General features: G+C 35.6%; 1 protein-coding gene across 1 annotated transcript in view; it reads left to right on the top strand.

Moving 5' to 3' along the window:
- Positions 1-758: 758 nt before the first annotated feature.
- The window catches only part of PRKCZ (protein kinase C zeta), a 67,130-nt gene continuing 55,422 nt past the window's right edge, over positions 759-12,466 (top strand). Inside the window, exons 1-4 of the mRNA XM_009648121.2 lie at positions 759-829; positions 5,048-5,169; positions 10,360-10,449; positions 10,863-10,913. Coding sequence (XP_009646416.1) covers positions 759-829; positions 5,048-5,169; positions 10,360-10,449; positions 10,863-10,913 — 334 coding nt within the window. The remainder of the gene's footprint in view (positions 830-5,047; positions 5,170-10,359; positions 10,450-10,862; positions 10,914-12,466) is intronic.

Raw genomic sequence — 12,466 nt, 5'->3', positions numbered from 1 at the left:
TGCGCGCTCCTCTGAGCTGCTCAGGAGAGGGGAGGGCGGGAGGCCGAGTTCTGGAGTCTCGCCCTGGTACCTATGGCCCTGCTTCCCCGGACAGGGGGGTAAGGGAGCTGCCTGAGTAGGTATGTATGTATAAGGGAAGGTGGTGGTAACTTTGAATAAACAAGATGTTTGTCAGTCTCCAGTCGTAAAGGTAACTTAAATCGCCCCTTGGATTTCTACTGCTTTTCTTGAGTAAATTTGTAACGAATGTTAATTGAGAGCTGTCTTCCATGTATATAAAAACTGTTTTGAATTAAAATAATCTACTCTTTGGAAGGAAAGAGCCAGAAGCTGTGTTGATGAATAAGTAAAGATTTCTTTGGAGTGTTTTTGGCCAAGAGGGAACTGTTGGATGTTTTATTAAAAAATGCTTGGGATGTTTCTGTAAAATTAAATGGTACAGGGTATTTTTAACTGATCTCACTTAATTTCTGTGCAGGTCAATGGTCTTGTATATTTTCCTTTTAATTTCTTTCCTCTTTGATTTCTGTGTGAAGCTATTTGTATATCTAAAATTTGACACAACTCATGTTTTGTAGAGTGTGTATATTCATCTGTGTTCTGGTTTTCTTTCTGTGCAGCTGGATTGAAAATCATCTGGAGGAGAAACACATATTTTGCATGTGAAGCTGTTTACTTCAGAATGAAATGAGCTATCTGCCTTGAATGAACTTACTTCTATATATTTATCACTTCATTTAGACTGCTTAATACAGACCATGCCTAGCAGAATGGGCTCAAAAATTGATTTGAACAAAGACTTCATCAGAGTAAAAACACACTATAGTGGGTAAGTCAGCATGTTCTCTTCTCTGCGTTGTGTCCTGTCTAATTTTGAAGCATATTGAGCAGGAGTTCATAGTCTGACCTAGTGATGGAGTAACCAGGGCATTGGTGGATTTGTAAATAACGTCAGATCAGGCAGGTAAACTTCTGGCCTATTAAAATCCCATCCAGACTCCTGCAGCCTGCTGATTGTGGAGAAGAGTTGATAGTTTATTCTTCTCTCGAAAGGGGGGAAAAATGTGCAAAACCGGCATACAGTTATTCTGGGTCGATGGGTAATAACCCATTTCTGTTTTGTTACAAGTGTTTGTGGTCACAGATAAGTGTAGATCAGTCTCTTGCATCCACATGCAGTTCTTAAATTTTGTTGTATCTACTTTATAATAATGGTATGATAAATCTTAAATAATGAACTCCCCAAGTTACTGCTGAAATTAGCAGGAGACTATGAAGAACAGGTTTCCACTTATAGATGTCTGTGACTGTGTGCTCCGTGCGACAAAACAAGTAATGTTTAAGGAGAGTCCTTTTCCAGTGGGGATTTTTAGACACTATTTTAACTGCCAGTACTTTCTGTCTTGGAAAATTAGAGGAGATGTTTCTTAGTGGATAGATGTATAAGTCTTGAAATAATAAGCAGGTGCTATTGGTTTTGTCCTTTTTTGCTTGTCTTGCAGAAATTTTAGAAGGAATTATTATTGGGATTATTTAGGTAAATATGAGAAATGAGGCAATTTTGCTTAGACTGCAAGTTATCAGTAAATTCAGATGAACCCATGCAAGCTGCTTGAAGACTCAGTTTGAAGTAATTAAAAAATAAATCAAGCCCACAATCTATCTTTCTGTTGTGTATAAATACTAAAAGTAAACTCTTGTATAATTTGCCCTTTAATTTTTGATAGCTGGTTCCCCTGCTCCCCTTCAGTAATTTGACTAACACTGAAATCCATGTATGAAACTAAATGGGACTGCATGCTGTGGTTCATTGTGGTTCATTGTTATAGCTGCTCAGTAATTTCTGTAATGTGTTCATAACAGTTAATGCAGATCAGCTGGGTTTTGTTATCATTAATCTGCACCATGGGTTTGTTTTGGTTATTTAATGTAAACACGTAAACTGCTTTAGGAACTCTGGGTGAAAGATTTGTACCGTGTATTTGCCATTACTAATAATTATTTTCTGCTCCATAGTTTTATCTTACACCTCTGAATCGTGTCATACACAGGCTTAAGTTGAAAAGAACATCTGAACTTCAAACATCTGTATGATGCACTTCTGAGATGCATGGATACGCATGTTTCTCTGAGACAGCAATAGGAGAGCTGCCTTAGCTCTGTAAGGGAAGGCACTATAAACACAAATAGGATTTAGTGTAGACAATTTGGGATAGCTTGCTGGTGGATAGTGTTGGTATAAGTGAAGGGAGTGTGTCTGTAGAATTTGCCTGCACAGAAATGGAGGAGGTGATAGTACTTGGGTCACCATTAGAATTCATGTGTAATTACAATTTTTTACAATAAACTACTACTGTGGTTTCTCCTGCAACACTATGTTTACAGTAACTTCCATTAGCTGTGAAGTCTATAATACGTCAGTTTAAAAAAACAAGAGTTCCAAACTCTTGTTGAATTTTGGCTTTGTTCGACTGATAAATTCTGTAAGAGATGACTGGTTTTGGCATTATAGACTGGAGGATTGATTATCTCATGTTTCCATTAAAGTATGACACATCTTTTGAACAAATTTGACAAACCGCAGGAAATCATTGTTGTTAATTCTGAAGTTATTCAGCATTAAGCTCATTCAGGTAGCTGCTAAAAAATAAAAATAATAGTCGAATATATCACTTTGAAATGCCAATTAAGAAATCCAAGCATGAGGAAGTTCGCAAACACGTGAGTGTTGAGTCTATCTCTGGAGTCCGAGTATCTTAGGTATTCATGTTTCTGGGTGTGACAGAGTTCCTAACATAGCATAGTATAAATAACTGCATAAGTAGATTGCAAAAGAAAGTAAACTTGTGTAATTCTCATTTCATTATTTCAGTTACTTTGTTTATCTGGTTTATACCTGGTTACTTGAAGTCACTTCATTTAAATAGAGTAGTGATGCAGTATCATTTGTTGTATGTTACCTTGGTTCTAAATGGTGACACACTGAATCTAACAAAGTGGATGATTCTCTTGCTATAACTACTCACACGTAACTTACTGGTCATAGTTCTTCATATTACTTTGTTGTGTCCAGTTTTAGATACCTGACAACTGTCCTGTGGGATTCTTTAGTGTTAAAGAATGATTTTTCATTTATCTGTGCCCTGATTGCCTAATGCGGTTATACAGACATTAAGATTAAACACAGTAAATCTCAAAGGAACATGGGCATCATCGAGATAACTTGAATAAATATCATAGATATTTGTGTCTGCAGTAGGTGCTATTCATCTTCAGTAGGTGTACTTCAGCTGTGTTTTGTCCAATATGAAGTTCATTAATTTACCTATAGAATGGCAGTGCCATCTGTTATAGTAATTTTAACAATTTAAGGCTGATTAGTATGTCAGGTTCAGTTGGAGTTTGTAGTGTGCATGGTAGAGTATTGTCTTAGCGCATAGTTTAAGGTTTTTGAATATTATTTAGATATTTGTGAAAGCGGGATTGTCCAGAGTTACCACAGATCTATAGCAGCTTGATTTCATGAGTGGCTTGCGGTGGCGGTGCATTAAATAATGAGCTGCATTTGTTACTGACCGAGGCATTGCACCAGGCCTCAAATGCTACTTTGAGAACTGGTTTGGTCTCTTACTTTTGTAAGTACATAAAAAACCAACTTTCTTGAGAGGGAGATGCTCTTAAATGCAACCTCACCTGACAACTGTCAGTGTTGTACAATAATATGGATTTACAAGTGGGCAGTTAGTGTATGTGTTTCTTCTTCCATTTTATTATGAAGAATTATTAAGTTGCTGTTCTTTGAGAACTTTACAAATTGTAGATTAAAGGTACGCTTGAAAAGGTAGCAGTGCTTTTAATCTGAATTTGAAACTTAGTACAGTTCTTTAAAATTATTGTCTTAAAGCTTTGGTCACTGTAATTTTTCTCAGCAAAGGCAAAATGCAAAGTTGGTACAACATAATTTAAAATGTAAGTCATAGAATTTAAGGTTCTTAGTTCAGTGTAGTACCTTTTGGCTTCTGGTTGAAAGACATAAATAGTCAAAATACATAGTATGACATAATTTCTAAAATGACTTGTCACACAGCATGAAAATAGGAAAGCTATCTCAGTCATGTTGGAAAAATTCTGATGTATTTACTGTATTAAACTAAGAGGGGAAAGAATTACATATGCCAGTAGCCATTAACTACAAAACTGTTTCCTACTTATCACCTAGAAGGCTTTGAAAGCACTCAGATTACTTAAGTACATCTCTTCTTTCCTGCACTTACTTAATCAGTTGGTTTCCCTGAGTCTGTCACTTGAAAAATATTTAGAAAACAGGAGAAAGTCTAGTTTGTATCCTCAGATCTTGTTTTGCGTAATACTTTCTTTTTTAAAAAAAAATAATCTTTGTCCTGCTTTGGCAGTACTGTGTGGGCTTTCATTATATCAAGAGTTACTCTCACAACTGCTTGAGGGTACTGTGTAGTTTACATCAGTAGAGTTCAGTGTTGGGTACATGTTTGCAGAACGCTATAAAGGTAGAGCACAAGCTGCAGAATTTGAGTAAGATTTTATCTGAATTTACTTGTAATGATGTCTTTTGAGAATTCACCTAATCAAAGCTTTCTCTCTGACAATATAGTAGATGTGAGGAAAACTCTACATTTTAAAAGGATTTTTCAATAATTGAGATTTTACTTATCTCCTGATGGAAGATGTACCTGGATAAAATTTAATTCTTACAAAACCTTCTGTATTTTACAACACTTCAAATGCTGACAGTTATAATAAGGGACCTGACTCACCCAAGTAAACATGCATTAAAGATAGATCATTAACACAGTTTATTCCTCCATACTAAAGTATTTTTAAAAGTTAAACACTGAGATGTAATTCTATTGACTTTTGGCAACTAATTTACATTAATGGGAGCATTTTATGAGGGATGCTGATTCTGGAAGTTTGACTTGGCAGCTTAGAGTCAATAGATGGGATTGTTGGAATATACAGGCTAATGCAGATATTTTCTGATAAAAGCTCATGTTTTCATCTCATGCAGAGACATCCTGATAACAAACTTGGATGCGTCAATGAGCTATGATGAACTTTGTGATGAAGTGCATGAGATGTGTAATTTACAACAGGAACAGCCAATTACCCTCAAGTGGATTGATGATGAAGGTATTGTACTGAAATACTACTTAAGCATTCTTGGGTTTATTGTTCGTTGTGGTACACAGAAGGGGCACTGAGGAAACTTGTATTAAGGAGTTTCGTATTGTGGAGTTACTTTCCATTTCTAAATACCAGGGTACCTAACCCTGTCTTATAAAGCAGGGAGCTGAAAAACAAATGAGCCTGAAAACATCAAGGTTGATTGCAGTAGCACTCGAATCCACTTTTGTAGAAGTGAAGGCTTTGTAGAACTTTTATATTTTACTATTCCATGCTTCTATGCTGAATACAAAGTTTGTTTTAATTTCAGTCTTTCATAGGCTTAATGCTGTACCCCTGAAAATTCTCAATTCAATCACCTTTTGATGTTTTTAACCCTGTCAGCTTCCAGAATGGCATAGGCATTTGTGTCTTCCAAATTGTGATTTACCTTTTAAATGAGTGTGTTTCTGAGAAGCAATGCAATTGTAATATCAGAAGACTGTTTTTAACTTTTCTAGGTTTTTTTGTATTTTAAGCAAGGTAAGTGCTAAGAATTCCAGTAATAATTGATTTTCTCTGTTTATGGTGGTTGTCCCTGGCAACTGCATGATTGTCACTGATTGTAGTGTTGATTATATTAATGGTCTAACATGGCCTATTCAAGAATTAGGGGGTAGATGTTGTCTATATTTGAAGGGGCATTCTACTAAATGGTTGTTAATGTCCTGTTGATGTAAAATACAATGACCACACATGAAATAAAGCTGACTTGGGTTTGGTTTTGTGTTTTTTCCACTTGGCTGATACTTCAGAGCACCATTTTTCAAAGATAATAGGCATTAAATGAAAACATATCAGAAATAAGTTGTTTCCCCATTGCAGTAGGGAAAAATGCATAGTGTATCTCAAGTCAGTCATGCCCAGAAAAAGAAAAAGGGGTATGTTTAATATGTGGGAAAAATACTGTAAACTTTCGTGGAAGGTGGCGTTGATAAGATCAAATACAAATGATTTGTTGTGAAAGTCTGTTTCTTAGCTGTTCCTGCAGGAAAGTTTGGTGTTGCCAGATCTCATTGTTCTAAGTTACCTTCAGATGGAAAGCAGTTTATTGCTTTATCGTTGTTCTTCCACAAATAGTGGCATGTGAGGGAAACTTACTGTTTCTTTACCCTTCCTATAGGCTCCGAAATACCATCATGATGTGAGATGGGTTTGATATTTCTTTCTGCTGTAAAATGTGGCAGTTCTCTGCAGCCTTAAGCTACAGCCTTCTGGTGGTTGTGAGTAGTAGTGAAATGGGGATACTTGACACTGAGCGTCTTTGCTACTTTTTTTTTTTGCTTTCTTTTGGAATGTATGTGTCTGCTTATGATTTAACAGGAGCGTAGTAAATCTGTAACTCACGATGGGCAGAACTCTTGAACTAGTAGGTTGAGGAAAAACTACCATGCAGTTGTACAACTGCGCGGGTGCTCTGTTATTTTCCTGTTGCACCTTGCCAAAGCCATGGTCTACAGCATAACTTCTAGAACTGAATGTAGAAAGATGAAGAAAATACTAAATTGGTATGGCTAACACTGGTAACTCTGTTTTGTTGTTTTTGAGTAATAGCCTATACTACTCCCTTAGCCAAGTAGTGTGGTTTGGTGGGTGAATAGAATTTCAAAGTAATGAGTGAGGAAGAGGCTAGACGAAGAAGATCCAGTCCTTTTAAGATACCAAGGACTACTATCAGTTGTTTATAAATTTTACTCTTTATCTTCTGATTAGCAAGAAAGACAGAAGCAACTTTACTGACTTCATTTTATTAACCCTCAGTTTTGTGTCAGTCTAAAGAAACCTGACCAGAAGTGGATGGAGAATAATTACATTGCATGTGCTTTGCTATTTGAACTGCAGGACTGCTAATAAAAGGATTATTGTAGGGACAAAGAAAACACTAAGTTTTGAGTTGGAGGATTTTAAGACATGATTCCTGGTAACTGTTTCTTGGTTTGGATATCTGTTGCATTGGCTCTTTAAGGTTTACTTAATTTTAGTTTCAACCAATCTGCTGTTTTGGCTGCCCTCAATCCTCACAGGTCTTATGAGTCCTATTTCTGTGTATGAGTGAGTGTTTCCACTTATTGCAACAGGTAATTTAAATTCATTTGATTGCACAAACAGATGTTCTCTCTGAACTAACCTAAAGCAAACAATTGCTAATGGCTTAATGGATAAAGAAAACCTACCACAGAGCTAAAGAAAACTCATTTTCTGTTGGGCTTTTTTAGTTTTGTTTTTGACAAGATCCAAAACATTTGAACTATGAATAACTTGTAATAAAATTCCATAAACATAAGGAATATGGATTGTTGATTTGCAGGACAAATAATTCTTTTGCCTTTCATGTTGTATTATTGCAGTATTTTTAGATTGTCCAGAGCAGTGGTCATCAAAGAAGGGTAGATGCGCTCTGGGGTGCATCTTTTTAAGAAAAAAGAATATTTTTTAAAAATAAAAAATTAAGATGTACTTGATCTAATATGTGGATTGACAGTGGTGTCATTGCTTGGCCCATGTATCATATGGTCACGTATCACATATGGTGGGCAAGGTGTGCAAGGGAAGAGTGGTTGTTCTACAAAGTTGCATGCAGGGGCTGAGTGATGCCCTCACTCATTTGCTTGCTTTCAGTGTATTATGGCATACTGCCATTTACGTGTGCTTGGTTAAGTGGATTTATGGATTAATTATGTAGTTTTAACTAAAATAACCCTCACAAGGTAATGCTAATGATGTGAGCAGAGGCAGACAACAAGAAAATGGTGGACCCACCATTTCTCCTACTCCTGAGTATGAACTGTCAGCCATGCTACAGGGTGAAAACAATGACTATCTAATCAGATCTGACAGAAGTCAGTCAAAAAGATTCAAAATTATCAAGAACAGTATTTGAAATATGTGTTTACATCCGCTATTTTTAAGGATGAGCCTCACTCTTAAGTGTATGTTGTGTTTTGAGATAATAGATAATGATAGTATGAAGTCATCATGATTACCAAGACAAAAATTTAAGTATCTAGAACAAGACTAACATCTACCTTTTTTTTTTCCCCACGGGTGTTTTAAGTCTTGTGATACTTAATCTGGTAGTTTACAAAGCTTCACTAAACTTCATGTTAAATTTTCAGAAGCCAGTCTTGAGGCTTCTGAATAGCAGAAGACAAAAAGCCACATACCATTGGGGAAACACTTGTTCTTCCTGTCATGGTAAATAAGCCCAGAATAATACACAGAAAACAAGATGGGAGCAAACTGAAATGCATTCCTCTGTCAGAAAATACTGTTGGAGGATACTGCTGAAGGTTTGAAGCAACAAGCGTTGAACTGTGTAATGTGGGGAAGTTGCTATATGGTTGGATGACAGTACAGATATTTGTAACAGCTTATGGTATTTACTAGATTCTGTTTCAATAATGAGATATGTGAAGATGTAGTCTTTTGTGAGTCACTGAAGGAAAGAAAGATGTAGTAGAAAAGATACTATCTGAACAGTGAGTGACTTTAATAAAAACAATGTGTTGCAGAAAAACTGTTTGAGTCTCCACTGATGGAGAGGCTGATTTGACTGGAATAAAAATAGGATTCTGGGGTAAGATTAGAGGGAGCACCACACCTGAAATTAATCCACTGCATCATTCATAGACAAACTATTGCAGCAAAGGATTTGGAGCCAGCAGTGTGTGGAGTGCTACAGGATGTCATCAGTACGATTAATTTTATAAAACTAAGAGCTTCAGATAGTACCAGGTTTACAAGGCTTAGTAATAAGTTGGGGTGTGACCATGAAACTTGTACCTCGCAGAGGTTAGCTGGTTATCTTGCAGAAAAGTGTGTGAAAGAGTTATTAAACTTAAAGGTGAGTTACGCATTTTTCTTTTATGAAAAGGTAAATGTTCCAAATATGCGGACATTATCTGTGATGACAAGTGGCTGTCAGTAGTAAGCTATCTAGCAGTTATTTTCAAAAAACCAAACACTTAGTCCCAATGACTGACAAAGTAACTGCTTTTCAAAAGGAACTCATGCTATAGGGAGAGAACACTTTGAAAATGGCTGTTTGGAGATATTTCTGTTGTTCCATCCGTACACTTAGTACGCTTAGTTTACGAGAATTGCTGATTGGCATCAGCCAGGATGAAAAGTTACTGAATGCCAACAAAACCTGTGCATGAAGGGTGGATAGGATTGAAGAATGACTATTATGATTTAGTAAGTGCAGGCAGTGATGCACTTCTTTCATTTGGATCTATGTATCTTTGTGAGGTATCATTTTTAGCTATGATGCCATTAAAACCTAGGCTTTAAATAAACTGAGCTTAGAACCAGACCTTTGAATCACTATATCACAAAATGTTAAACCAAGATTTTCAAAAGTCATGAAGCATGGTCAATCGCACAGCTCTCACTAAAGATAAAGACAAAGCCATAGAAACTAAGGCTTCATCTATCTTTTTCTGAAAGAGAGAGGGTTGCGTGTGGCTAGGTGGGTTTCCTGTTTTTTTTCTTCTGTTTGCTTTTCTTCTACTTCTAAATCTTAAGTTGAAAGAAAAAACTGAACCTATTCTCAAAACATACAAACCAATCCTGAAAATTTTAGATACTTTTAGAGATATTAATTTTACATTAATTGTATCTCTATATCAAAGTTGGCATATTCATATCCCATCCGTGACTTTCACCTGTATCTTCTTTTGCACTTCTTAATCATAGATTGCTTTTCTGTCAGTCTAGCAAGAGGGACTCAAGTAGAGTCTGTGTACCTTCATAAATTATCAGATCATGGTTCTGCAGTCAGTGAAGTTAAGGTAGTAGGATAATGGGCCTTTTAACAAAAGGTAAATTAATTTTGAATTAAACTTAATTTTTCAGGTTATTAGGAAGTGATCTTGCTTTTTTCTGCTGTGTGTTAAAGATCTTTAAGCATATCTATTCACTTTTGTATTTTACTCTCCCCTTGCAAATCAGCATAGTATATTTCTATCCAGTTTTGATAAAATTAGAAGGAAAAAATTGTGTTGATATATTTTGGCTTTGATCAAAATGCCAGCTTTATATCAGATGATTGAAAGAAGAGCAGTCCTGGAGGCTGGTACACTTCTTACTGATTGATTGAAATTCTCTGCTTAATTCTTCAGTCATAAATTTGCCTATGTATTGCTTTTTTGTTAGGTGACCCATGTACCATATCATCTCAGATGGAACTGGAAGAAGCCTTCCGTTTGTACTGTCAAAACAGAGACGAGGGGCTGATTATTCATGGCAAGTATTACACAGTTCAAGAACCTGTATGTATTTGTCGAGTATCCTAACAGCTTCTTAAATGTGAGACTGGAACAGCTCCTTTGCCTGTAAAATAATATTCTTTTTTATGTAACTGGTGCCCTCCAGTTGGAGGCTGTAAGGAAGGAAGGGTTCTTTTAGGGGTGTGGCCCAAAGATGAAACTGTACATAGGCTTTGAGGGGGCTTCAAGTTCTAAACAGCACAGATTTGTAATGCTGCAGTCAAGTATAAGATCTTGCCAGTATGGGCCCAAATTTTGGTGATGTTATTTCTCACTCAGAATTTGTTTAAAGGCTTCCAGAAACTGTCTTTGTGTACATATATTCAAGAATCAAGGAAAAAAGTACTACTGAAGATCTTTTCAATTAAAAATCTAATGTTTTTGTTTTAGTTTTCCCAAGTATTCCAGAGAAACCCGGCATGCCTTGTCCAGGAGAAGATAGTGAGTACTAAAATGTTATCAAATTTTAGCTTAATTTTTTTCAGATGCATGGAAAGATTTACGTAAGCTAGTGTTACGTACATGTATATCTGTGTTGTGGTTTCTTAATAGAATGTAAGATGTTTGATATTTTATCAATAGAGAAATTGTATAAATCAACCTTGTCGTACTGTTCTTATGTTTCTGAGAATTAATACTGGTTTCCAGTAGCTGATATATTGGGAGGAAAAGAGATCAGGATTTTAGATGCATATTTGAATGTGGTCTTTTGCTTTTGTGGTTCTTTTGGTTTCTTAACTTGGATGGATAAAAAGTGATGTACTGAAGAAGAGGGAGATACAGTGTTTTTTAATGAAAATGTTATTAATCTGTAAAAAAATCCTGTGCAAGGTAGATAAATCTCCAGAGGAAACATAAATGATTTAGATGTTTTAGCTATATTTGAGTAACTTAAATTGCATAGGGATAAAAGGATTAAATAGCTGTATAGTCACTTCTCATTATGAAGGGGGATGTCATCAGTACATTATTTTATATTTTTGTAAATGTTAAGGAAAGGAATTTGAATAATTGGGTGACAGTTACCAGCTGATGCTTGTCTAGTCACAGTAGTATGAGTAAAAGATAACTGAAGAATTGAAGGACCTTTGCTATCCTCTTTGGAAAATACAAGAGCAGATAAAATTAATTGCTGAAAGAAGCAAATAACGCATTCTAGGAGAAGACTACTTAGTTGATCAGGATCTACACTGACAGACTGGCTAAAAATGTGTAGTGCAGTGGTCAATAGTTGCAAAGAATATTTTTAATAGGAGAAATAATAATATACTAGTAATTGCTCTACTGAGAACTTCTACTGACATTTAGAAGATGGAGTGAGATGGAATAAATTCCAAAATATTACAGTTTCAATATTTTTTTTACATTTAAACTACAGTAGAAAAGTTTAAAAGGCAGGCAGGTTTTCATGTTATGACTAGGTTATTAAAGATGCCTTATCGAAAGAAGAAAGTAAAAGTGCAACACGTATCTGCTGTCTTTGTTCAAGCAATTAGAGAAAATAGACTTTTCTATGCTGATTAGAAGTGTTAAAGAAATAATTTTCCTTGAGACATTTCATTTTTGTTTAAGGAAAAAAGATACTTACATGGTCTACCTGGTTATTTTTAGGATGAGCCAAGCAAGCATTTATGTAGCTGTTTCCAATATACTATTTTCCATACATCTGAGTTTTTTCATGCCTTGTTTAATGTTCTTGTTTGTGTACTTTATTGTATCTATCAAAGTAGCAGCTCAGTGGGTTTCTTACTGATATTGCTGAAGTTTCAACACAGAAATGGGCAGCCAGTCCATCTTGTTATATCGCATGATGTATAGTGAATATTCTACTGAATATTCAAGCAAAGTAAGACTGAATTTCAATACTTGTTTGTTCATAAGTTAAAATTCAAGTGAAGACTGTAGTTATATTTTACTCTCGGTTGAAAATGTGTAGGTTTTACTGCGCTGTCACTTTCCAGTTTAGCTTAATGGGTTGAAAATAACTTTGGGAA

Source organism: Egretta garzetta, unplaced genomic scaffold (assembly GCF_000687185.1).
Source record: "Egretta garzetta isolate BGI_Z169 unplaced genomic scaffold, ASM68718v1 scaffold61, whole genome shotgun sequence".
Lineage (NCBI taxonomy): Eukaryota > Metazoa > Chordata > Aves > Pelecaniformes > Ardeidae > Egretta > Egretta garzetta.
The sequence above is the reverse complement of the archived record's forward strand: the minus strand, read 5'-3'. Positions and strand labels throughout refer to the sequence as shown.